At 41.7% G+C, this 26,868-nt stretch overlaps 2 protein-coding genes across 2 annotated transcripts; one reads left to right on the top strand and one right to left on the bottom strand.

The window, feature by feature from the left end:
* Positions 1–4,222: 4,222 nt before the first annotated feature.
* Positions 4,223–17,299, top strand: gata4 (GATA binding protein 4). The gene is made up of 5 exons (XM_021600663.3): positions 4,223–5,144; positions 12,923–13,089; positions 15,349–15,556; positions 15,654–15,787; positions 15,940–17,299. Exons 1-5 carry the CDS (start codon positions 4,619–4,621, stop codon positions 16,063–16,065), a joined length of 1,161 nt encoding a protein of 386 aa, XP_021456338.1. The 5' UTR covers positions 4,223–4,618; the 3' UTR covers positions 16,066–17,299.
* Positions 16,543–18,596, bottom strand: LOC149984133 (uncharacterized). Its single transcript, XM_090232960.1, has one exon. It carries the CDS (start codon positions 18,577–18,579, stop codon positions 17,389–17,391), a length of 1,191 nt encoding a protein of 396 aa, XP_090089086.1. The 5' UTR covers positions 18,580–18,596; the 3' UTR covers positions 16,543–17,388.
* Between the last annotated feature and the right edge of the window lie 8,272 nt (positions 18,597–26,868).

Here is a 26,868-nt window from a genome sequence, read left to right on the forward strand (position 1 = left end):
CTTCACCCAACACCTAATTCATACACACAGACTGCAGTAGACATACATAGAGATCTGGCCCCCGTCTCAGATCCAGCCTCTGTGAGATCTGGCCTCCGTCTCAGATCCAGCCTCTGTGAGATCTGGCCCCCGTCACATTCTGTCAGTGATATTACGGCCAAGGCATGTACAAGTACACAACTCAGACAGCTACACCTATTGTACACACTCATGCACAAGAGACATCCAAGTATACTCAAACCAATATGTTCATTTCCATACAAAGTAATCAATGAAGTGTCAGTCAGAACCGATCGTGTAATGCACAGTGTCAAACCTACACATCAGCTAAAGTTGCCACAAAACACCTTGTCCCGCTTCCCTATAGATTCCCTTATAGATCCCCTCCTACTGTATATACCCCAGGCAAGTTGATGACTCATCTGGGATACGCGTCACAGAGTGTTTCCCCACGTAGCGAGGCTCTGTGGGTTAATAGCTGCAGACTTAGTTATTAGCTGCTTTATCAGCCCGCCAGTTACACATTGATGATGCCCTGTTCCTTTCCAATGCAGCAATACTGGGCTATTTGCCTTGACTCTCCAGGGGCCAAGAACAGGAGAATCAATATTGTAATGGGCTGCCCTGCCCTGGGCTGGCCGGGCTGGACTGGACTGAAGTGGGCTGGCTGCGCTGGGCACACCCTGTCATCTACACAAACAGATAGGAGAAGGGAGACAGAGAGAAAGAGGTAGAGAGGGAGAAAGTTGGATATTTTAGAGAACAGTTATGCCTGCTGTAGCAGTGTACATCAAACAGGTATGGCTGTCTAGATGTGGAAACATTCTGCACTCTAAAAAAGACTAAGTTAAAAACAACCCAATTTGGGTTATTTGATAACTCAGCGCTGGGTAAATATTGAACAGAATAATAAATGTGTGAATAACCTAACAAGTTGGGTTGTGTCAATAACCTAACAAGTTGGGTTATTGAGATTACCCAAACATAGGTTAAATGTTGTTTTTGCATATTTTACATTCGGTTTTGTACACTAGCTTCAAAAAGCTGAAAATGCAATATATTTTGTTATTGAAAATATATTTCACAGCGGTTCAGATGCTACAATGATTTTCTACATTATACATTGCTTGTTTTGTCACAAACTGAAATTAGGAAAACTATTCAAATTTTAGCAACCAGGAAATTGCGTAGTGATTTCTGCATATTGCACATTTAAGATATTTTTTTACATATTATAATAAGGTATACCCCCTTATTGCATAATAAGGTATACCTCCTTATCGTATCCCAACAATGGGATTTACATAGGTGTTTGGGGAACTGATATAGTTCTAGAAACCTCATTGAACCTTAACCTTAACATATGAAAACTATACAACAGAACAGATGAACAGGAATTACATTTACTCTAATCGGTGGCTAGAAATAACTACTTAAAAGCCACATGCCTACTCAACTATGCCTCCAGTCTTCTGATCAGACCTGCTGGGTCATATTTTAATAACTCATCACCAATAACCCAGCACCCAGCATCAATAACCCAGCAGTTTGTAAAGAAAACAACCCAACTAAGTGACCCAAGGCCTGCAAGCCGGCAGTTGGGTCAACCAAACAAACCCTACATTGTTTTGAGTGTGCTCAGGCAGCAGGCCAGGCAGGCAGGACGAAGTCAGCCCTCACCAGAACCAGGCCTACGGGTGAACAGGGCCCCTGGGGAGAGGGCCCCTGGAGAGAGGCGTAGGAAGCCCTGTGAGATACAGAGGGTGGTGTCTTGTTATTTTCGCTGATCCACAAAGACTGGTCACCCCTCACTGTAGCCACAACGACGGCCAAGAGCATCCTGTTTGATCCCGTAGAGGTTCTATCTATTTAAGCACATTTTTACTCCTGAACTTATGTAGGCTTGCCAAAGCAAAGGGGTTGAATAATTATTGGCTCAAAACATTTCATCCTTTCAGAATTCCACTTTGACATTATTGGGTATTGTGTATAGGCAAGTGACACAAAACCTAAATTGTCATACATACACACACTGAAGTCATACATACACACACTGAAGTCATACATACACACTCTGAAGTCTTGCGACTCCCACTACACATTGCCACCTTATCACAGTTTATGTTATAGTGACATTGAAAGACTGAAACTGGAGTATTCGAGCATATGCATATCACACACATACACACACCAACACATAGGCTATGTTCTAACTGTATGCATACACACACACACACACACACACACACACACACACACACACACACACACACACACACACACGCACACACACACACACACACACACACACACAGACACACACACACACACACACACACACACACACACACACACACACACACACACACACACACACACACACGCACACACACACACACACACACACACACACAGACACACACACACACACACACACACACACACACACACACACACACACACACACACACACGCACACACACACACACACACACACACACACACACACAGACACACACACACACACACACACACACACACACACACACACACACACACACACACACGCACACACACACACACACACACACACACACAGACACACACACACACACACACACACACACACACACACACACACACACACACACACACACACACACACACGCACACACACACACACACACACACACACACACACAGACACACACACACACACACACACACACACACACACATACACACACACACACACACACACACACACACACACACACACAGAGACAGACACTCCAACAGGCCTTTTAGCTATCAATCCCTATTATTACATAACCTATTATTACATAACATCATTTTTCATTGCTCATTATTAATTCATTTACATTTAGTTAACACACAGCCATAATATTGTTATGTTTTTTGTGAACATCAATTTATATTCGTTTATAATTTATATTTGTTTAAGAAATACTTAAAATAACCCAATTTATATTCGTTTAAGAAATACGAAATTTGACAGAAATTAGACTGACTTAACCGACAAAACGTTGCTCCTGATCTACACGCACACACACACACAAGTGCAGGCATTGACTTGGCAGCACGCATAGTGCGTTGAACCACATCATTCAAAGTATGACTGTCAAGGGGAAGAGCGGGACAATGAAGTGGCCTCGTGTGTTTACATTCACAAGTGTTGATGACAGGCATAAATCTGTCTACGAGAGAACAACAACGCTCGACACATCCGACGAAGAGGACTAAAGACTTGTCTGGCGTCGACCATCGGCCCGGTCCGTGACTCTATAGGTTACCAACCCAGCCAGCACTCAGTCTCCATCATCTCTAACAATGGTAGAAACATTCGTTAGGTCAAGAAAAATGTCATTATATTTAACGTTGTGTTTATGCTATTTTATTGATGGATTATTATTTGTGTTATTATTATGACTAATTGTTTTGTTGTATTTGTGTTGTTTATTGCGTTGCTATTATTAATAATAGTGTTATTACTGGTAAGCCCTAGTGTTGTTTTTGTTATAATTATTATTATTGACTAGCTAACACCACAATTTACAATAATAAAGGTGTTCATCGTAAAGGTCTTCATTATTCAGCAAGTGAAACATATTATTGAATGTCCAGGCTCATTCAATCAAATTAAAGAAAATGTTTTATTAATATCTCATATTTTTGTTTTCATTTTCTTGGGCGGTAAATGTCATAAACCATTTTGAAATGTGAGAGTCATACAAATACAATCACGCGCAACGAGTTGATTTGTAATAGGCTTTGTAAAAAGCTTTTTTTCATAAAATGTTTACATCATTCGACACGTTTTTTAAGATACACTGTGTTCCATAATTTGACAAATTGTGACAATCAATGAAAAACTGAAAGTGATAGTCTGAGCAAAAATGATCATACATGAACTGCCACATTGACTTTGCTAAAGGGGGAAATAAATAGGTGGAAAATCTATATATTATATTATATATAATAAATATATTGTATATATTTCTCAGTTGCTTCACAAAAAAATATAGGCCTACGTATGTTACATTGTAGGCCTACTTGTATTTTATTGTTTTGGGTGACATATTTAATCTCATCTGAGAAATATGCCGTTGATCTTCTGGTATTTACAAAGACAATCTCTTTAATCGTATGATCTTCTTCAGGAAACAATTCAAACTAAAGCTGGGGCAGAGTAGGCTTCAGTAGTCACGGTGAAGGGTGGGTCGAGAGAGAGAGAAAGGTAGAGAGAGAGCGAGAGAGAGAGAGAGAGAGAGAGAGCGCGCGAGAGAGATGATAACGTGAGAGCAGGAATCTTGTCCATTACTGTGCCTCGGCTTCCCACTCCTCTCCTCTCTGGAGAGATGGTTATTATTTTATTGTAGCCTACACTAGGCTATAGTCTATTCAGCGAAGAAGGAAAAAAAAACATTTGAAATGGTAGCCAATGTTTGACTACATGACAAGTGTCCGTTTACAGAAGAAGTTTGACAGAATTTCTGTTGGATTACCAGCAATCATTCACACGTTAGCGAGGAGCCTGTGGACACAGCTGCTATCATAACCAACTATCAACGCTGATGGTCACCCCAGAGGAGCAGATATGTACCAGGGTTTAGCCATGACAACCAACCACGGACCCTCGACGTACGAGCCCAGTTTCCTCCACAATGCCTCCCCCACAACCTCACCGGTGTACGTGCCCACGACCCGGGTCACCCCCATGATCCCCACGCTGCCTTACCTCCAGACACACGGGTCCTCGCAGCAGAGCAACCCCGTGTCAGGCCACTCGGCCTGGGCGCAGCCGGGTTCCGAGTCGGTGCCCTCCTACAACACCGGCAATGCGCACCACCCTCCGGTTTCCCCGCGGTTCTCCTTCTCCACCAGCCCACCTCTCTCATCCGGTGTCGCCGCAGCTCGGGAGACGAACACGTTTACTAGTCCGCTCAACATCTCCACCAACGGGAGGGATCATTACGGGACGCGAAGCCTCGGCGGGTCCTACCACAGTCCGTACCCGGCCTATATGAGCCCAAACATGGGTGGGACGTGGGCCACGTCTCCATTCGACAGCTCCGTCCTGCATAGCCTGCAGTCCGGGGGCCAGACACGGCACCCCAACCTAGGTAAGACAGGTGAAAACATGGTCAGAAATATCCGCCATTCTCATTTTCGTGTCAGGTTTTTCCATTATCAACAAATGTTTTGCTAAAAAAATAGCTTTCTAATTCAGATTAAGACATTGCCAAGACTAGGCCTATATTTCAGTTGTTTCATTACTAGAAGTAAAGCTATTGGTAAACGTCATACTTGATTCAGTTGGTTATTAGGCCTATCCAAAGGTCAACACTGAAAAACCGTTCGTTTAACTGCGCGTAACAATATAGGTTATATATATCCACATTTGTATCCAACTTTGAACATGTATATCTTTCCAAGTCTTCCGGACATAATGTTATTCATTTAACATGGTTTCCATCAAATGAAAGCCATACAAATAATACAACCCTATATCACGGAAACACTTGTATAGGTCTCATTCATGATAACGTTAATCAATGGTTTGAAATAAACAGAGTCAATGCATTATTTGAACACGTTCGGAGGGTTATATCGTATGAGTAGCTTATCCTACGATATTTCTATCATTTGTTATCATTTTTCATTTGTGATATTAAAGAATACTAATAGGCCAACGGGATAGATAGAGATAGGCCTAGGGCTCGACAATATTGCACATTGGGGCATGCATTGAAAAAAAATCCAACTGCATAGCCAGCCCAAGACATTGCATTTTATGGATTTTTTGTTGAAGAAAAAATGTTTTATTCCTGTTAATTGTAGGTTTTAGGTCTCAGACTGAGCAAATCATTTTAATGGTCAAGTAATGGGCATTTTTGCCTTGTCAAACCAAGGAAAAGATAGAAAAAAACGATCATAACACAGTTTAACTGTATAATAAACAATTTAAGAAGCTGGAAATAGACTAGCCTACCTAGGGCAGGTGTAAGAACTAGTTTAGGATATAGGCTATAGTATGAGTCTTTACCATTAATACATGATAAAGTGTTTTATATATATTTCCCCACTATGAGATTTATATAATACTGTGAAATTGTGAAAATTATGATATTTCCCTTTTATTCTAAGAGCTGTTTGAAAAGAGCCTGATATTTCAGCCTGTTTTGGTGGAAGTTTGGCCTTCCATGGTGATATCACCATGTGGTAAACTAGTTAATAGACCAATAAGAAAGAAATTTCCAAACATCTCTGCCAATAACAGCACCTTTTCAGTTTTCCCCTCCCCACTCAGACCACTCCCAGACAGTCCTCGCAAAATTCTTGCTTGAGAAATTGTTCTTTGCTACGAAGTTTTTTTTTAAACAATTGTAATTTAAAACAATCACAGTAATGTACTTCATTGTTACCCAACAATTATTTGATATTGAGATAAAAACGGCTGCATTGGACCTTTAAAAAATCCACATTTGTAGAACTACAAATATTCAGGGAATTAAAATGTATTTTGTCAATCCCCGCGTTTCTCAGAATAAGTGTTATTTATTTACTCCCTTCTGTCCAACAGCTTATTTATCGTTCACAGACGCATTCGTTCCATTCGGAATTTCTGCATCCTATGTCGATGGCAGATTAAAATAGGCCTACATAAACCAAATTTAACATTTTAAAAGAAGAAAAGGGAAATGTTATTACATTATAAATCAAAACAGTCTAATTCCACCCAGTTATTATCAACATAAATTAGAGATTGCAACATTTAAAAGTAATTCTCTTCGAATAATATGTGAATACATTCCAAAACTATGATCCCTATTTAGCCTACCACTTTGTTAAAATTAAATGTATATGAATTTGACATATCTTTTTTTTAAATGTAGCGTAGGATATATTTATTTTATTTCAGTCATCTGCCACAAACGACTCTAAATGAAAACCTAATGCACTTTTAATTCTACCTAAACTGATATCGCAATTCAACCGATAAGAATTTCAATAGCAGACCACAAGATGAATGGATGTCTCCTACATTATGCATGGTACATCAATCAGAAATATCAAATAGTTTTAGTTTGGTCTCATGTTCATGATCTATAAAACGCATGCTACGCACGATGACACAACTGCATATAGGCCTATAAAGCTTAACGTCTCATGTTATTGGGAATACAATAATGGTATAATTATATATCACTCTTGTGGTGCCGATTATTCTATTTAAGAATGGATATAACCCTATCATCACAAATTAAAACTGAAGGAAGAGGCGAAGCTCAATGAAAAACCGTGGGACCGAACGCCTCCTGTTCATCACAGAGAGAACCAAAAAGGTTCAAATAACAAATATGAAACACGATTCAACTTATAGATAAAATATCAGAAGAAAAAAATTCCACCATTACCATTTCTAATTTAGAGTGCAGGTTGAGGCCAGTTTATTAACAACCATTTACAACCATTGACTGCCCAAAACTACCATTTAGTTATAAGATATTCATAAGCCTACTTTAATCGGGATATTGTGATCCTAGAGAAAATGAAGGTTGATTCTCCCTCCTGACTAGTTCGGTATGATTGCTGCAGGTGGTTGGGGGACTTTAGTTCACACTGAATGATAAGACTGAATTCCACACATTGCAGCTGGAATGGAAATCGCTCTGGTTACAATGTGTGTCAGAAACTAGGCAATATTTACATGTCAAATAAAGTCCAGGTAAAAACTGCTTACTGGTCTGGTGGTGGGAGTACACAGCGTAGACCTACATTCATTACTGATCTAAACTCTTCCAAAAGGGTTCTTCGTCCGTCCCAATAGAATAAACCTTTTTGCTTCCATATTGAATCCTTTCAGGATCCATGTAGAACCCTCCCTGGAAAGGGTTCTACATGGAAGCAAGTTTTTTTAAGGGGTTCTCCTATGGGGACAGTCAAATAACCCTTTTAGACACCAGACAGCTACTTTTTTTTCTAAGAGTGTACTGAATGTTAGATGTATAGAATATTACTATACACTGAACAAAAATATAAACGCAACATGTGAAGTGTTGGTCCCATGTTTCACGAGCTGAAATAAAAGATCCCAGAAATGTTCCATTCGCATCAAAATATTATTTCTCTAAAACTGAGTGCACAAATGTGTTTCCATCCCTGTTAGTGAGCATTTCTCCATTGCCAAGATAATCCACCCACCTGACTCAAGAAGATGATTAAACAGCATGGTCATTACACAGGTGCACCTTGTGCTGGGGACAATAAAAGGCCACTTAAAATGTGTTGTTTTGTCACACAACACAATGCCACAGATGTCCCAAGTTTTGAGGGAGTGTGCAATTGGCATGCTGACTGCAGGAATGTCCACCAGAGCTGTTGCCAGAGAATTGAATGCTCATTTCTCTACCATAAGTTGCCTCCAACATTGTTTTAGAACATTTGGCAGTACATCCAACTGGCCTCACAACCGCAGACCACGTGCAACCCCGGGACCTCCACATCTGGCTTCTTCACCTTCTGGATCGTCTGAGGGGGGGCCATGCCCTCCAAGGCCCACCCATGGCTACACCCCTGCACAGTCATGTGAAATCCATAGATTAGGGCCTAAAGAATTTATTTAAATTTACTGATTACCTTATATGATCTGTAACTTAGTAAAATCGTTTAAATTGTTGCATTTTGGGTGTATATTTTTGTTCAGTATATTTGGAAAATGTCTTCCATCTCAAAAGGGCTTTAGCCGGTAGGCTACGGCTAATGCTGATGCCGTCTACAGTTGGTGCATATGAATTGGCTGATTCTGGATCTGCTTCTGAATATGAACCTCTGGGACATGGATCTGCCTCAGTATGCAGTTTTGGTGAACTCCAGACACAGTGATCAACAGTTAATCACAATAGGATGGTAGTTTGACCACAAGCACTGGTTTGGATTGTGTCATCATCACCTTTGTCTGATTACATGTTACTTAGTCTGTGATGGGTTTCTTGCTTTGGACCTTATGTGATCTAGTAAGACCATCTCTTCTTCTATGGAGCTGTCCACATATGCACTGATCTATGGCTGAGATAATGTCTTTGCTCCAATCCACATTTTTACAATCACTCCCATTGGCAAATCTTTCCTACACAGACAACCACGGATAGAAGTAGACACCAAACCTGGATTTAGATTTCAACACAGGAACAATAACATTGCAAGGTACCATGATCATATCAAAACAAACTGCTATCCTATAAGATCTCCAGTGTAGATACTTCAGTTTTTCAGATAACACATCGATTTAATGCAACCCTCTCACCTCTCTGGGTGCTGTTGTACTTCAATCCAAACCCATTACTTTAGACTGAGTTTATCAGGGCTCTACTGTGGAAGAGAGAGTGAAAGTCGCTATTGTTCCAGAGGTGGACTGAGTGAGAGGAAGGGAGAGAGGAAAACTCCCATAGCTATATTAAATCCTTACACTCCCCAAGCTATATTAAATCCCTATACTTTACATTCTGGAATATATTATACATGAAAAACATCCCATTATCAGATTAGATCAGCTATATTAAATCCCTATACTTTACATCCTGGAATATAGTATACATGAAAAACATCCCATTATCAGATTAGATCAGCTATATTAAATCCCTATACTTTACATTCTGGAATATATTATACATGAAAAACATCCCATTATCAGATTAGATCAGCTATATTAAATCCCTATACTTTACATTCTGGAATATATTATACATGAAAAACATCTAAATATCAGATTAGATCAGCTATATTAAATCCCTATACTTTACATTCTGGAATATATTATACTTGAAAAACATCTAAATATCAGATTAGATCAGCTATATTAAATCCCTATACTTTACATTCTGGAATATATTATACATGAAAAACATCCCATTATCAGATTAGATCAGCTATATTAAATCCCTATACTTTACATTCTGGAATATATTATACATGAAAAACATCTAAATATCAGATTAGATCAGCTATATTAAATCCCTATACTTTACATTCTGGAATATATTATACTTAAAAACATCTAAATATCAGATTAGATCAGCTATATTAAATCCCTATACTTTACATTCTGGAATATATTATACATGAAAAACATCTAAATATCAGATTAGATCAGCTATATTAAATCCCTATACTTTACATTCTGGAATATATTATACTTAAAAACATCTAAATATCAGATTAGATCAGCTATATTAAATCCCTATACTTTACATTCTGGAATGTATTGTACATCTACGTGTAAGGATTTAATATAGTTGATCTAATCTGATATTTGGATGTTTTTCATGTACAGTAAAGATGCTTATTAGTGTAACTTGCAGTATTTGAGCGAAAGGCCTATCATTGCGGCCTGTGCTTGATTTTACTCTGTGTTTTGAATGTAAACACATCAGCAATTTACAATGATAAAATCACATTAATTCTAAACATAATAGTAAACCCTTCAGTTATGCTCTTGAGGGATGTACAGGATACATATTTCTTGTCTACAGTGGTAAAAAACAATCTGGTGCCAATCTGGCCCATCAGGGGAAGCAGAGTAGCACATGGGGTCATACTATGTGTTGCAAATTGAGATCCGCACACAACGCTCATTGGCATCAATGCATGATTTACCCAAAAGCTTGAGGTACATCTGTGGAACTGAAGTTAAGATTCTGCCCCAGGGAGACTGTTTTCATGACCATTGAATTCCATTCCAATTGAAAGGTGTTTTTCTTATAGACTTAAGACTGATAAGCTCTTCAGGAAATTGAAAGAACCAACAGCAATATGTAAATGCTACATTCTGTTATTATGAAGACTTCATGGGACAGGGTTATATTGTGTTCAGATGGAACATTGAAATAGACACTTTAAAAAATGTTTTACTCTTGACCTTATAACACAGACTGCCGGTGCTGACATTTCTCAACAATAGACCCACCGAGATAACGATACTTAGTGACATTCTGTGAGATTTATACACATGGATGTGCATATATGATTTTCATTTGATCACTCTTTTTTTGAAAATCTTCCAGAATCTCAGAAGCTTTGTGATTTACATAAATTAACTGAAAACCCACACTAACACACATATTATATTAACAGTATTGCACTTTTCAGTGGTGTAAAGTACTTAAGTAAAAATACTTTAAAGTACTAATTAAGTCGTTTTTTGTCTGTACTATACTTTACTATTCATATTTTTGACAACTTCTACATATACTTCACTACATTCCTAAAGAAAATAATATACTTTTTACTCCATTCATTTTCCCTGACACCCAAAAGTACTTGTTACATTTTGAATGCTTAGCAGGACAGGAAAATGGTCCAATCTACGGATTTATCAAGAGAACATCTCTGGTCATCCCTATTGCCTCTAATCTGGAGGACTCACTAAACACAAATGCTTTGTTTGTAAATTATGTCTGCGCATTGTAGTGTTCCCCTGGCTATCTATAAATAAAAAAAAGCAAGAAAATTGTGCCATCTGGTTTGCTTAACATAAGCAATTTGAAATTATTTATACATGTACTTTTACTTTTTATACTTAGGTATATTTAAAACCAAATACTTTTAGACTTTTACTCAAGTAGCATTTTACTGGGTGACTTTCACTTTTACTTGAGTCATTTTCTAGACTTTTACTCAAGTATGACAATTGGGTACTTTTTCCACCACTGACACTTTTCATGTAGCTTACTTTTGGGCCGCTAACAGCATAACCACCAATCAAGCAGGATTATGGACTAAACTTTCAAGTCCTGTCGATGAGGGATTATTTTGCTGTGACAATGTAGGTCAAATTTGGATGCTACATCTGTTCCTTAGCAGTTCTTTTGTCTATTGTCTTGTGTTTCTGCCATGTGTCGGCTAGCTTCTACCCGGCCCAAGGTTGCCCTTCCCTGCACTGCTGTAGCTCTGCTTTGTTGTCAACCTTGAAAGAAGTCTGCCTCTACCTCCAGATATCAGCCTACACACATTCCTTAGAAACAACCCACTGAATCAGATAATACATCTATAGTTTTAAACACGGTTTAATTTCAATTGACCCACACATTCATGTTTTCCAAATACCAAATGTTGTGTGATTATATGAAGTATATACACAATATAGTTAGATACTGCATCTGACAGAGTGGTTAAGTGCTGACTGGAGATACCCTGTATGTGTGAGAGAGGAGGGGAGAGAGAGAGAGAGAGAGAGAGAGAGAGAGAGAGAGAGAGAGAGAGAGAGAGAGAGAGAAGATTGTATTTATCAAACGTCATAGTATCTCTATAGAGATTGTCCATTTGTATAAGATGAAGCTCTATTCCATCTCTATTTCCAGCCTAGCCCTTTATCAAGGGTGGAGCTGTCAGATAAGAAAGAATTCCAGACCTCTATGGAGTAGTGTGTTAGTATCATAGAGAATGATAGAGGCCTCTAGTGGCCAAAAGGCTGTTTTAGCATGTTGAGCACCATCAAGGGCTTCCACCATGTTTCCGCCATTTTAAAGTAGTCAAAGTAGTCAACTGGATGAGGATTCTATGGGTTGTAGCCTTAATGGCCCTGCTCATGCTGTCACAGACGCTATAAGGGCACAGATATAAAGATTAGTCTTCTATCTAGCTCTGTGGTTAGTATGGCCAGGAGGGAGAGAGCACCGTCTTCTGGTCAGGAGTTGTCACTGCTTCTGCACTGCTTCTGCAGTGACACACTAGCATCCTCTGAGTTGATTTTCAAGACTGGATAAACTGTTTGATGTTATTCTGTGATTTTAGGTTGTTATGTAATGTTTAGGTAAGCAGTGTTTGCATTTACTTCCCAATAGCTCTCTCTCTCTCTCAACTCTCTCCCCCCCCCCTCCTCTCATCTCCTTCCCTCCAACAGAGCTGTATGATGACTTTGCTGAGGGGCGTGAATGTGTGAACTGTGGGGCGATGTCCACCCCACTGTGGAGACGGGATGGTACGGGCCACTACCTGTGTAACGCCTGTGGACTTTACCATAAGGTGAACGGTATAAACAGACCCCTCATCAAACCCCAAAGACGGCTGGTAGGTGACAAGACAAGAGTTCATCTTCAACATATAGTACACACAAAAGGCATGACAGTAGCATTGTCTCGCTTTCTGTAGTTCTCTCTCTTTCCTTCTCTCCCATTCTTTCTACTCCACTTTTTCTCTCCCACCCACTCTTCTTTCTCATTCTGTATGTGTGTAAATACAGACTTTTTGTAAATTGGTGCTATTCTCTGTTTATTATCTATGCATACCTACTTTAACTCTACCTACAGTTGAAGTCGAAAGTTTACATACACCTTAGCCAAATACATTTAAACTCAGTTTTTCACAATTCATGATATTTAACCCTAGTATAAATTCCCTTTCTTAGGTCAGTTAGGATTACCACTTTATATTAAGAATGTGAAATGTCAGAATAATAGTAGCGAGAATTATTTATTTCAGCTTTTATTTCTTTCATCACATTCCCAGTGGGTCGGAAGTTTACATACACTCAATTAGTATTTGGTAGCATCGCCTTAAATTGTTTAACTTGGGTCAAACTACCCACAATGTGTTGGGTGAATTTTGGCCCATTCCTCCTCACAGAGCTGGTGTAACCGAGTCAGATTTGTAGGCCTCCTTGCTCGCACACGCTTTTTCAGTTCTGCCCACAAATTTCCTATAGGATTGAGGTCAGGGCTTTGTGATGGCCACTCCAATACCTTGACTTTGATGTCCTTAAGCCATTTTGAAACAACTTTGGAAGTATGCTTGGGGTCAATGTCCATTTGGAAGACCGATTTGCGACCAAGCTTTAACTTCCTGACTGATGTCTTGAGATGTTGCTTCAATGTATCCACATAATTTTCCACCCTCATGATGCCATCTATTTTGTGAAGTGCACCAGTTCATCCTGCAGCAAAGCACCCCCACAACATGATGCTGCCACCCCTGTGCTTCATGGTTGGGATGGTGTTCTTCAGCTTGCAAGCATCCCTTTTTTCCTCCAAACATAACGATGGTCATTATGGCCAAACAGTTCAGAGGACATTTCTCAAAAAAGTACGATCTTTGTCCCCATGTACATTAGTCTGGGTTTTTATGGTGGTTTTGGAGCAGTGGCTTCTTCCTTGCTGAGCGGCCTTTCAGATTATGTCGATATAGGACTCGTTTTACTGTGAATATAGATACTTTTGTACCTGTTTCCTCCAGCATCTTCACAAGGTCCTTTGCTGTTGATTGATTTGCACATTTCACACCAAAGTACGTTCATCTCTAGGAGACAGAACGCGTCTCCTTCCTGAGCGGTATGATGACTGCGTGGTCCCATGGTGTTTATACTTGCGTACTATTGTTTGTACAGATGAACGTGGTACCTTCAGGCATTTGGAAATTTCTCCCAAGGATGAACCAGACTTGTGTAGGTCTACATTTTTTTTTCAGAGGTCTTGGCTGATTTCTTTTGATTTTCCCATGATGTCAAGCAAAGAGGCAGTGAGTTTGAAGGTAGGCCTTGAAATACATCCACAGGTACACCTCTAATTGACCCAAATTATGTCAATTAGCCTATCAGAAGCTTCTAAAGCCATGCCATCATTTTCTGGAATTTTCCAAGCTGTTTAAAGGCACAGTCAACTTAGTGTATGTACATTTCTGACCCACTGGAATTGTGATACAGTGTAAACAATTGTTGAAAAATAGTAGATGTCCTAACCGACTTGCCAAAACTATAGTTTGTTAACAAAACATTTGTGGAGTGGTTGAAAAACGAGTTTTAATGACTCCAACCTAACCTACAAACTTCCGACTTTAACTGTACATGTACATATTACCTCAATTACCTTGATTCTGTACTCCCTGTATACAGCCTCGCTATTGTTATTCTTCTGCTGCTCTTTAATAATTTGTTACTTTTATTTCTTAATTTTTACTTATTTATTTTTTACTTAACACATATTTTTCTTAAAACTGCATTGTTGGTTAAGGGATTGTAAGTAAGCATTTCACTGTAAGGTCTGTTGTATTCTGCGCATGTGACAAATAACATTTGATTTGATTTGATTTTATGTGGTGCATTTCATCTGATTCACCCTCTCTCTGTCTCTCTCTCTATGTCTGTCTCTTTCTCTTTCTCTCTCTTTCTTTCTCTCTGTCTCTCTCTATCTCTCTCTCTCTTTCTCTCTGTTTCTCTCTCTGTTTCTCTTTCTGTCTCTCTCCATCTCTATATCTCACTCTCTCGCTGTTGCTCTCTCTCTCTTTCTTTCTCTCCCCCTCTCTTTCTCTCTCTCTCACTCTCTCTGTGTGTTTCAGTCTGCGTCTCGAAGAGTGGGTCTGTTGTGCACTAACTGCCACACCACCACCACCACACTGTGGAGACGCAACGCAGAGGGAGAGCCTGTCTGCAACGCCTGTGGTCTCTACATGAAACTACATGGGGTTCCTCGCCCCCTAGCCATGAAGAAGGAGGGGATTCAGACCCGCAAACGCAAACCCAAGAACCTCAACAAGTCCAAACCTGGTCCGTTTGTGTGTGTGTGTGTGTGTGAATGTGTGTGTGAGTGTTTGTGTGAGTGTGTGTCTGTGTGTGTAAAGTAACCCTGGTCTCTGTGTTGTAGGGACTCCAGGCATGGATGGCCACACCCCCAGCAGCACTCCCAGTGCTCCTTGTAACTCAGAGGAGCCTCGCCAGATAAAGACAGAACCAGAGGCACTCAGCCTGTACTCACACCACCACAACACACACACACAGGTTAGTCAATGAACTCTCACACACACACACACACACACACACACACACACACACACACACACACACACACACACACACACACACACACACACACACACACACACACACACACACACAAAGCTCTTAGCCCACCTGTCTTCCTGTCCCTTCAGGTTTCGGGCATCCCAGCATATATAAATGCCCAGGGTGGGGCCCTGCCCCTCAAGCTGTCCCCTGGGGGGCACGGTGGGTCCTCTGGCTCCAAGAACGAGCCCTGGAACAGCCTGATCCTGGCCTAAGACAGAGAGGACCACCGCTGACTTCTCACACCGAGCTGCACACAGCACAGCTACTGTACCTGCCTTTCTGAGCTCCGGCACTAAGTTAGGTCTGGAGCACAGACACATAGAACCAGCCGGCATAGAAAGATGGGAATTAAACACATAAGGAGAACTGTTCAGGTGGAGAAATCTATATCTATAGAACCAATGACAAAAAGAAGAGAGAAAAAGTGAAGCACACATAGCAGGCCTTGATCGCACTCCCTCAATTACCCTGTGCTCACAGGAACCTCCAATGTGCGAGGGATAATATAGGACAAGACAAAAACAATCCTCTGTTTATTCAAAGTGATTTGATTTCCTTTTACCCACTCGCCGGACGTCACTGTTGAATGAACTCCATGGACTTCATCACTCTGTATAGTGGGATAGCCTACTGCAAAAACAATGCTGTCAATTATTTTCACCTTTTCCTAATGTATTATTACTAGCTACTATGACATTTGCATCCTAGTCATCTTTACTGTGACTTTTTGCTTTGATCTTGTGTATGACAAAACTATTATTTGATTTTAAAAAATATACTGTCATCTCTTACTGAATAACTACCTAGCCTGGCTACTAAGCTGCTTGTGATGAATAAGACATGGATTTAGTGGCACATACCACCCTCTGTAGATCATAGTGAAATTGTGCACCCATGAAAGGGGCAGAGTGTGTTCCTACAAGCAAGAACTCTAAAAGATTATCCTTCCCCAAAATAATTGTAGTAATCTGTGATATTTCCATGTCTGTTTATTTCAGTGTAATTGGGTAGGTTCTACATCCTGGTATTTGTTCTACTGAAAACAAAAACAATATTTCATTCAAGAAACAAGCATTTGGAAGCAAATACTGATAACAAAACATATACTTTAACTATAAAATGTTATGCCTTAGTTTGCTTGTAAATTGCAGGGGGTAAACACACATTTGTTATGGGAAATAGAGGAGCATTGTCACATGTAATTGACCGTGAAAATATGAACATACATTTCTATGTAAAGACTTCACTCCAGTATAATTGTATAATACACCATTGTGATATACTGTAAGTTACCCTTGAGAACCCCTACTACACAGTGAGAGATGGCACCTGTATCTCCATGAGCTCGATGTGCACTAACTAACACTGTACTTGATGCCCTTCCTTAGTGTGCACCTGTAGCTATACTGAGGAATGTAATAAAGACAAGCAATAGGCAGACCGATAGAATATGTTGTGCATTGTGTTTCAACAAGTCAAGGGCCAATATCCCTGCTGAAGCAAAGAGCAATTCAAGGGACAATGGCGAAAACTTCTCAAGCCTGATCTGGAAACTTTATCTGACCAATCTGTATGTAGTCTTTGGTAAGAGCGGTGACATCCTTGATGAAAAGCTGGACAACCCCCCTGTTGAAGTTTTTTATTAATCTCTCCCTGAGAAGATCAGCATATTTGTCCTGTACCATGACTCTCCAGCACTGCTCAAATGACAGTCTAAGTTTAGCACGATCCGTGTCACATATTTCTGGGTCGAAACTGTAATCAAGGGCAAATGCCTTCCCTTTCTCTAGATACTCCTCTAAACACTCATTTTCATCTACAAGAGAGGGGTGCATAGCCTCAAGCATAGTGGTTATTTCCTGTGTCAAGACCTCACTCTCGTCTTGCAAACCTGATGTTGAAATTACACAGATCTTTTTGAAATAGGTTTTTCTGCCCTTTTGTGGAGTAGTGTTATCTAGATGGAATTTAAAATTCCTGTTTTCCTGGCTCAGCCATCTTTTGATAGTCAAGAACAGAATTTCACATAATGGGACTAGATTATTTCCAGGTTTTTTTAAAATCCTATTCAGGTAGTTTTCATAATCATGACTTCCAAATAATAGCTCGAACTGGGCATAACTGACATCTTTGAATACATTCTCTTTGGTTCCCTTGAAGCCCCAACACTTTCTGTAGCCAATAGAAGTCCTAACTCCATGGTGGGTGTACCATTCAAAAGCCTTCCGCGTTAGATTTAGCATACATGGTTCAATGGTTCTTGCCAAACAGGGGCTGTTCAAGGTGAATAGATACACATTCCAGTCTTTAGAAACATCCTCAGATTCAAGGAGTTCTTGAGTTTGTTTGATGATAATATCTTCGCTGTGTTGTCCATTGTTATAATTGGGGTAGTAGGGTCCATACATGATGACCTCCTCTGGTTTCTCTAGAACCGCCCATGAATGCTGCTTATCCTCTGGTCCACATTCCTCTGTGATGTCATTATAAAATCCCACAAACTTCTTGTTGATGGAATCTTCGAGGAAAACGTCATTGACATCATCTCCAGACTTGATATGCTCTAAAACCCTGTTGACAGAGATCTGTGGGTCGGCCCAGGAATGTAGCCTGTTTAAAGATGATTTGCCATTGGATTTCAAGTCCTCGGTCTCTCCATTTAAATAAACGTCAGCCCCTCCCAGCTCCTCTCCAGCACCATCCAAATGAGACCATTTACGCTTCATTCTTTAAAAGGGGGGGGGGGGGGGGGGATTAGTCCAAAAAGCATTAAAGGAAGTCTTCTCCTGCTTGAAATGTGTAAAACATTGATGCGAGGAACAAGTAAGGTAAATACTGAATCATTATGTTTACATACAAAAGCTACATACAAAAACAAGCTACATACAAGAAAAAGCTACACACAGAAAAAGCTACATATAGTACTGGAAAACATGGCAACTCCCAAATTTGAAGCGTTTGTATAAAGATTAGTACAATTCTTTAGTATAAACCCCAGTGAATAGGGCTGTGTGAGGCTGCTGTACACGGCCATAAGTACAGTGCCTTGCGAAAGTATTCGGCCCCCTTGAACTTTGCGACCTTTTGCCACATTTCAGGCTTCAAACATAAAGATATAAAACTGTATTTTTTTGTGAAGAATCAACAACAAGTGGGACACAATCATGAAGTGGAACGACATTTATTGGATATTTCAAACTTTTTTAACAAATCAAAAACTGAAAAATTGGGCGTGCAAAATTATTCAGCCCCTTTACTTTCAGTGCAGCAAACTCTCTCCAGAAGTTCAGTGAGGATCTCTGAATGATCCAATGTTGACCTAAATGACTAATGATGATAAATACAATCCACCTGTGTGTAATCAAGTCTCCGTATAAATGCACCTGCACTGTGATAGTCTCAGAGGTCCGTTAAAAGCGCAGAGAGCATCATGAAGAACAAGGAACACACCAGGCAGGTCCAAGATACTGTTGTGAAGAAGTTTAAAGCCGGATTTGGATACAAAAAGATTTCCCAAGCTTTAAACATCCCAAGGAGCACTGTGCAAGCGATAATATTGAAATGGAAGGAGTATCAGACCACTGCAAATCTACCAAGACCTGGCCGTCCCTCTAAACTTTCAGCTCATACAAGGAGAAGACTGATCAGAGATGCAGCCAAGAGGCCCATGATCACTCTGGATGAACTGCAGAGATCTACAGCTGAGGTGGGAGACTCTGTCCATAGGACAACAATCAGTCGTATATTGCACAAATCTGGCCTTTATGGAAGAGTGGCAAGAAGAAAGCCATTTCTTAAAGATATCCATAAAAAGTGTTGTTTAAAGTTTGCCACAAGCCACCTGGGAGACACACCAAACATGTGGAAGAAGGTGTTCTGGTCAGATGAAACCAAAATTAAACTTTTTGGCAACAATGCAAAACGTTATGTTTGGCGTAAAAGCAACACAGCTCAACACACCATCCCCACTGTCAAACATGGTGATGGCAGCATCATGGTTTGGGCCTGCTTTTCTTCAGCAGGGACAGGGAAGATGGTTCAAATTGATGGGAAGATGGATGGAGCCAAATACAGGACCATTCTGGAAGAAAACCTGATGCAGTCTGCAAAAGACCTGAGACTGGGACGGAGATTTGTCTTCCAACAAGACAATGATCCAAAACATAAAGCAAAATCTACAATGGAATGGTTCAATAATAAACATATCCAGGTGTTAGAATGGCCAAGTCAAAGTCCAGACCTGAATCCAATCGAGAATCTGTGGAAAGAACTGAAAACTGCTGTTCACAAATGCTCTCCATCCAACCTCACTGAGCTCGAGCTGTTTTGCAAGGAGGAATGGGAAAAAATGTCAGTCTCTCGATGTGCAAAACTGATAGAGACATACCCCAAGCGACTTACAGCTGTAATCGCAGCAAAAGGTGGCGCTACAAAGTATTAACTTAAGGGGGCTGAATAATTTTGCATGCCCAATTTTTCAGTTTTTGATTTGTTAAAAAAGTTTGAAATATCCAATAAATGTCGTTCCACTTCATGATTGTGTCCCACTTGTTGTTGATTCTTCACAAAAAAATACAGTTTTATATCTTTATGTTTGAAGCCTGAAATGTGGCAAAAGGTCGCAAAGTTCAAGGGGGCCGAATACTTTCGCAAGGCACTGTATATTAAATGTACAGTCAAGTCAAAATAATGTCAAAGTAAACACTTATTCATCTGAATGGAATGTCAGAGGATACATCAGTGACATGTACAGTTGAAGTCGGAAGTTTAGAGAGAATTATTTATTTAAGCGTTTATGTCTTTCATCACATTCCCAGTGGGTCAGAAGTTCACATACACTCAATTAGTATTTGGTAGCATTGCCTTAAAATTGTTTAACTTCGGTCAAATGTTTCAGGTAGCCTTCCACAAGCTTCCCACAATAAGTTGGGTGAATTTTGTGTCACGCCCTGGTCTTAGTGTTTTGTGTTTTCTTTATTATTTTGGTCAGGCCAGGGTGTGACATGGGTATTTATGTGGTGTGTTTTATCTAGGTTTTTTTTGTAGGTAATGGGATTGTGGTTAGTGAAGTAGTCTAGGAAAGTCTATGGTTGCCTGGAGTGGTTCTCAATCAGAAGCAGGTGTTTATCGTTGTCTCTGATTGGGAACCATATTTAGGCAGCCATATTCTTTGAGTGTTTTGTGGGTGATTGTTCCTGTCTCTGTGTTTGTTGCACTAGATAGGGCTGTTTCGGTTTTTCACGTTTATTGTTTTTGTATAGTGTTCGTATTTTCATCTTTATTAAAGATGTTTATGAATAACCACGCTGAATTTTGGTCCTCCTCTCCTTCATCGGAAGAAAACCGTAACAGAATCACCCACCACAACAGGACCAAGCGGTGTGGTGACAGGCAGCGGCAGCAGGAGCAGCGAAGTCAGGACTATAGGACTTGGGAGGAAATAGACAGGCGGTCGACCCTGCGAGGAGGGTTATAGGAGAATGGAGTTGGAGAGACGAACACGGCGGCGTGGATGGAAGCCCGAGAGTCAGCCCCGAAAATAAATTATTGGGGGGGGCACACAGGGAGTATGGCGAAGCCAGGTAGGAGACCTGCGCCAACTTCCTGTGCTTACTGGGGGGCTAGAGAGACCGGGCAGGCACAATGTAATGCTGTGGTGCGCACGGTGTCTCCAGTGCGGGTGCATAGCCATGTGCGGTACATACCAGCTCCTCGTATCGGCCGGGCTAGAGTGGGCATCGAGCCAAGTGTCATGAAGCCGGCTCTACGCATCTGGTCTCCAGTGCGTCTCCTTGGGCCGGCTTACATGGCACCGGCCGGCTTACATGGCACCAGCCTTGCGCACGGTGTCCCCGGTTCGCCTGCATAGCCCAGTGCGGGCTATTCCACCTCGCCGCACTGGCAGGGCGACCGGGAGCATTCAACCAGGTAAGGTTGGGCAGGCTCTGTGCTCAAGAGCTCCAGTGCGCCTGCACGGTCCGGTCTATCCAGTACCACCTCCACGCACCAGCCCTCCGGTGGCAGCTCCCCGCACCAGGCTTCCTGTGCGTGTCCTCGGCCCAGTACCACCAGTGCCAGCACCACGCATCAGGCCTACAGTGCGCCTCGCCTGCCAGAGCCTTCCTCCTCTCCAGCGCTGCCGGAGCCTCCCGCCTGTCCAGCGCTGCCAGAGCCTTCCTCCTCTCCAGCGCTGCCGGAGTCTCCCGCCTGTCCAGCGCTGCCGGAGCCTTCCTCCTCGCCAGCGCTGCCGGAGTCTCCCGTATGTCATGAGCCGCCAGAGTCTCCCGTCTGTCATGAGCCGCCAGAGTCTCCCGTCTGTCATAAGCAGCCAGAGTCTCCCATCTGTCATGAGCCGCCAGAGTCTCCCATCTGTCATGAGCCGCCAGAGTCTCCCGTCTGTCATGAGCCGCCAGAGTCTCCCGTCTGTCATGAGCCGCCAGAGTCTCCCGTCTGTCATGAGCCGCCAGAGTCTCCCGTCTGTCATGAGCCGCCAGAGTCTCCCGTCTGTCATGAGCCGCCAGAGTCTCCCGTCTGTCATGAGCCGCCAGAGTCTCCCGTCTGTCATGAGCCGCCAGTCTCCCGTCTGTCATGAGCCGCCAGAGTCTCCCGTCTGTCATGAGCCGCCAGAGTCTCCCGTCTGTCATGAGCCGCCAGAGTCTCCCGTCTGTCATGGAGCCGCCAGAGTCTCCCGTCTGTCATGGAGCCGCCAGAGTCTCCCGTCTGTCATGGAGCCGCCAGAGTCTCCCGTCTGTCATGGAGCCGCCAGAGTCTCCCGTCTGTCATGGAGCAGCCAGAGTCTCCCGTCTGTCATGGAGCAGCCAGAGTCTCCCGTCAGCATGGAGCAGCCAGAGTCTCCCGTCAGCCAGGATCCGCCAGAGTCGCCAGTCAGCCAGGATCCGCCAGAGTCACCAGTCAGCCAGGATCCGACAGAGTCGCCAGTCTGCCAGGATCCGCCAGTACCGCCAGTCTGCCAGGATCGGCCAGAGCCATCAACCTGCCTGAGCTTCCTCTCAGTCCTGAGCTACCCCTCAGTCCTGAGCTACCCCTCAGTCTTGAGCTACCCCTCAGTCTTGAGCTACCCCTCAGTCTTGAGCTACCCCTCAGTCTTGAGCTACCCCTCAGTCCCGAGCTACCCCTCAGTCCCGAGCTACCCCTCAGTCCCGAGCTGTCTCTCAGTCCGGAGCTGTCTCTCAGTCCGGAGCTGCCCCTCAGTCCAGTGGGGCCCTTGGTTAAGGTTAGTAGGCCAAGGTCGGCGGCGAGGGTCGCCAATCTAAGGATGCGAAGTAAGCGGACTAAGACTGTGTTGGAGTGGGGTCCACGTCCCGCGCCAGAGCCGCCACCGTGGACAGACGCCCACCCAGACCCTCCCCTATGGGTTTAGGTGTGCGGCCGGGAGTCCGCACCTTTGGGGGGGGGGGTAGGAATATAGGACTCATTTTTACTGTGGATATAGATACTTTTGTACCAGTTTCCTCCAGCATCTTCACAAGGTCCTTTGCTGTTGTTCTGGGATTGATTAGCACATTTTGCACCAAAGTATGTTCATCTCTAGAAGACAGAGCGCGTCTCCTTCCTGTGCGGTATGATGGCTGCGTGGTCCCATGGTGTTTATACTTTCGTTCTATTGTTTGTACAGATGAACGTGGTACCTTCAGGTAATTGCTCCCAAGGATTAACCATTGTGGAGGTCTACAATTTTTTTTCTTCTGAGGTCCTGGCTGATTTCTTTTGATTTTCCCATGATGTCAAGCAAAGAGGCAGTGAGTTTGAAGGTAGGCCTTGAAATACATCCACAGGTACACCTCCAATTGACTCAAATGATGTCAATTAGCCTATCAGAAGCTTCTAAAGCCATGACATCATTTTCTGGAATTTTCCAAGCTGTTTAATAAAGGCACAGTCAACTTGGTGTATGTAAACTTCTCACCCACTGGAATTGTGATACAGTGAATTATAAGTAAAATAATCTGTCTGTAAACAATTGTTGGAAAAATGACTTGTGTCATGAACAAAGTAGATGTCCTAACTGACTTGCCAAAACTATAATTTGTTAACAAGAAATTTGTGGAGTGGTTGAAAAACGAGTTTAAATTAGTTTTAATGACTCCAACCTAAGTGTATGTAAACTTCCGACTTCAACTGTATCTCATGATAAGAACATGATTACTTAAAATAATGATATTATTATAAACGATTGTTACAAGAATAGTAAGTATTTCTTTACCTTCTGGGGAAAATCCGTTGTATTATTGACTTCTTGACTTCTTGCCTCAGGCAACTCAGAAAACACTGAAACCAATTTCAGTTTACTTGTGCTTCAGTTAGCTGATCAAATGTATTTGACTATAGTCCAGTATTTCAAGTATCTGTCGTCCAACACATGAGTCAGAGTAGACTTGTGTATTAGACACAGGCAGAGCCATGGATCGCTAAGAAGATCCTCCTTTGCTTGTCAAGGCTCCTTTATGAAAATGAGCCATATAATGTATAGCATGAGTCCGTATTTATGCTCCTCCTTGTGTTGGCCTTAAATGCAAAGCAGTGATGAAATCCTTTTGCCAGCCAATCATTGTGTGTAGCCAATGCATAAACAGTAGTTCAGCAACAGTAAAAGGATCTCACGGATGGCTACTAGGCCCATATCCAGTCTGGCAAGTTCATCCATGGTTGTAAATACCTTCTTGACATGTACATGTAGCTTTTCGACACACAGTATCGGTTCATGCCTATAGGCCTCTTCTATTTTCTGGGATGCATCATACTCGTTCACCCTTGACTATTACTCAAATGATATCCTATTGTTATAGCCCTGGTTATGTTCATGTCAATACCTGTAAGGGAGTGTGGGAGTTAAAGGAACAAATCTTTAGGAGGAGGAGTAATTACTGCTCATAATTTCTCCATTACCCTTTTCTCCACTGCCGTTTGGGCTTGACACAAAATGTCTGTGTTGAATCCGTGCTCCAGGTGTGATTCTTGCCTCAGGTTTCATTCTAATTTAAACATGAAGTAGTTCCTCTGGGGCTCAGATCCCTGCAGATGGTAGGCCTACAATAGCTGTTTATAACTGGATTTGTTGCAGGTTTATTTCTGTTCCTGTTCTCTAAATGGAAAGTACAGACAGAGGATTGGATTGTATAGATAGCCTCCTCAAAAACAGCACGAGTAGTCAAAGAGCCTTGCTGAATAAAATGTTGAACAGGCTTAGCGCGGCACTGTCTTACTTAAATAATATTTCATGATCAGAACTGCCTGTGTGGACTGGGCTTAGGCGGGTACTTACGCACATTTCCACAGTGAAACAGAGAAACAGAGAGAGAGAGAGAGAGAAACACACAGAGAGAGAGAGCGGGAGAGTGAAAGAGAGAGAGAAACAGAGAGAGAAAGAGAAACAGAGAGAGAGAGCGAGAGAGAAAAGGAGAGTTAGAGAGAAACAGAGAGAGAGGGAGAGGGAGAGAGGGGGGAAGAAATTTGGAGACAGAGAGAGAAATAGAGTGAGAGAGAGATTTCTCTTTATTTTTTATAATTACTTTTATTATCACTATTTCATATTACTATTATGTATTATTTTAATACAATGTATATCGTATACAGTGATGCTTTACTGACAAAACGTTTTGAATTTGAGAAAGAGAGAGCAAGAGAGAAGAAGAAGAAGAAGAAGAAGAAGAGAAAGAGAGGGGGAGGTGAGAGCAGCACCTAGATCTTCTGCACAGATGTCAGACCTGAGCCCTGACAGTAAATCTCAGTAAGACAAAAAATAATGGTGTTACAAAAAAGGTCTAGTTGCCAGGACCACAAATAAAAATTCCATCTAAACACTGTTGCCCTAGAGCAAAAAAAACTAACATACCTCAGCCTCAACATCAGTGCCACAGCTAACTTCCACAGCAAATTGAGACAGCATGCAGAATTCTGCAAAAATATCCTCAATGTACTATTATTATTTTTTCGCACCTTTATTTAACCAGGTAGGCAAGTTGAGAACAAGTTCTCATTTACAATTGCGACCTGGCAATACAATATAAAACACCAAATAATGCATTCAGAGCAAAACCCGCAAAGCCCCAGGACAGCAAAACAATTAAACCCAACCAAATCATGAGAAAACAAAAAGATAATTACTTGACACATTGGAAAGAATTAACAAAAATAACAGCAAACAATAATGTTATTTGGCCCTAAACAGAGAGTACACAGTGGCATATAAAATGTGGACACTGCCCACAAAATGAGGTGGAAACTGAGCTGCCAAATGTATGACCATATTAGAGACACATATTTCCCTCAGATTACACAGACCCACAAATAATTTGAAAACAAATCCAATTTTGATAAACTCGCATATCTATTGGATGAAATACCACAGTGGGCAATCACAGCAACAAGACTTGTGACCTGTTGCCACAAGAAAAGGGCAACCAGTGAAGAACACCACCAGTGTAAATACTACCCATATTGAGGTTAATTTGTTTTTCCTTTTGTACTTGAACTATTTGCGCTGTCACAACTTCCGCCGAAGTCGGTCCCTCTCCTAGTTCAGGCTGCGTTTGGCGATCGACGTCACCGGCCTTCTAGCCATCGCCGATCCACCTTTCATTTTCCATTGGTTTTGTCTTGTCTTCCCACACACCTGGTTTCAATTCCATCCAATACATGTTGTGTATTTAACCCTCTGTTTCCCCCTTGTCCTTGTCCGGAATTGTTTCATGTAGTGCTTGTGTACGTTATGCTGGTGGATACCAGCTTTTGTTTGACCCATTCATTGATTGTTCTGTTTACTGTGTTTTTTATGTTTATGAAACGACACCGTTGTAAATCAGTTTTCGCTCTCCTGCACCTGACTTCTCTGCTGTCAGTACGCACTCCGTTACATGCGCATCATTACAACACTGTATATTATCAAGTTTCAGGAAAAGTTCCAGATGCAGACGGTGTCAAAGAAACAAACGTTTCTTACAATCACAGGGGGCAGGCAAAACGACAGGTCAAGTGCAGGCAGAAGTCAGTAATCA

This window comes from Oncorhynchus mykiss, chromosome 4 (assembly GCF_057628025.1).
Source record: "Oncorhynchus mykiss isolate SJ-2025 chromosome 4, ASM5762802v1, whole genome shotgun sequence".
Lineage (NCBI taxonomy): Eukaryota > Metazoa > Chordata > Actinopteri > Salmoniformes > Salmonidae > Oncorhynchus > Oncorhynchus mykiss.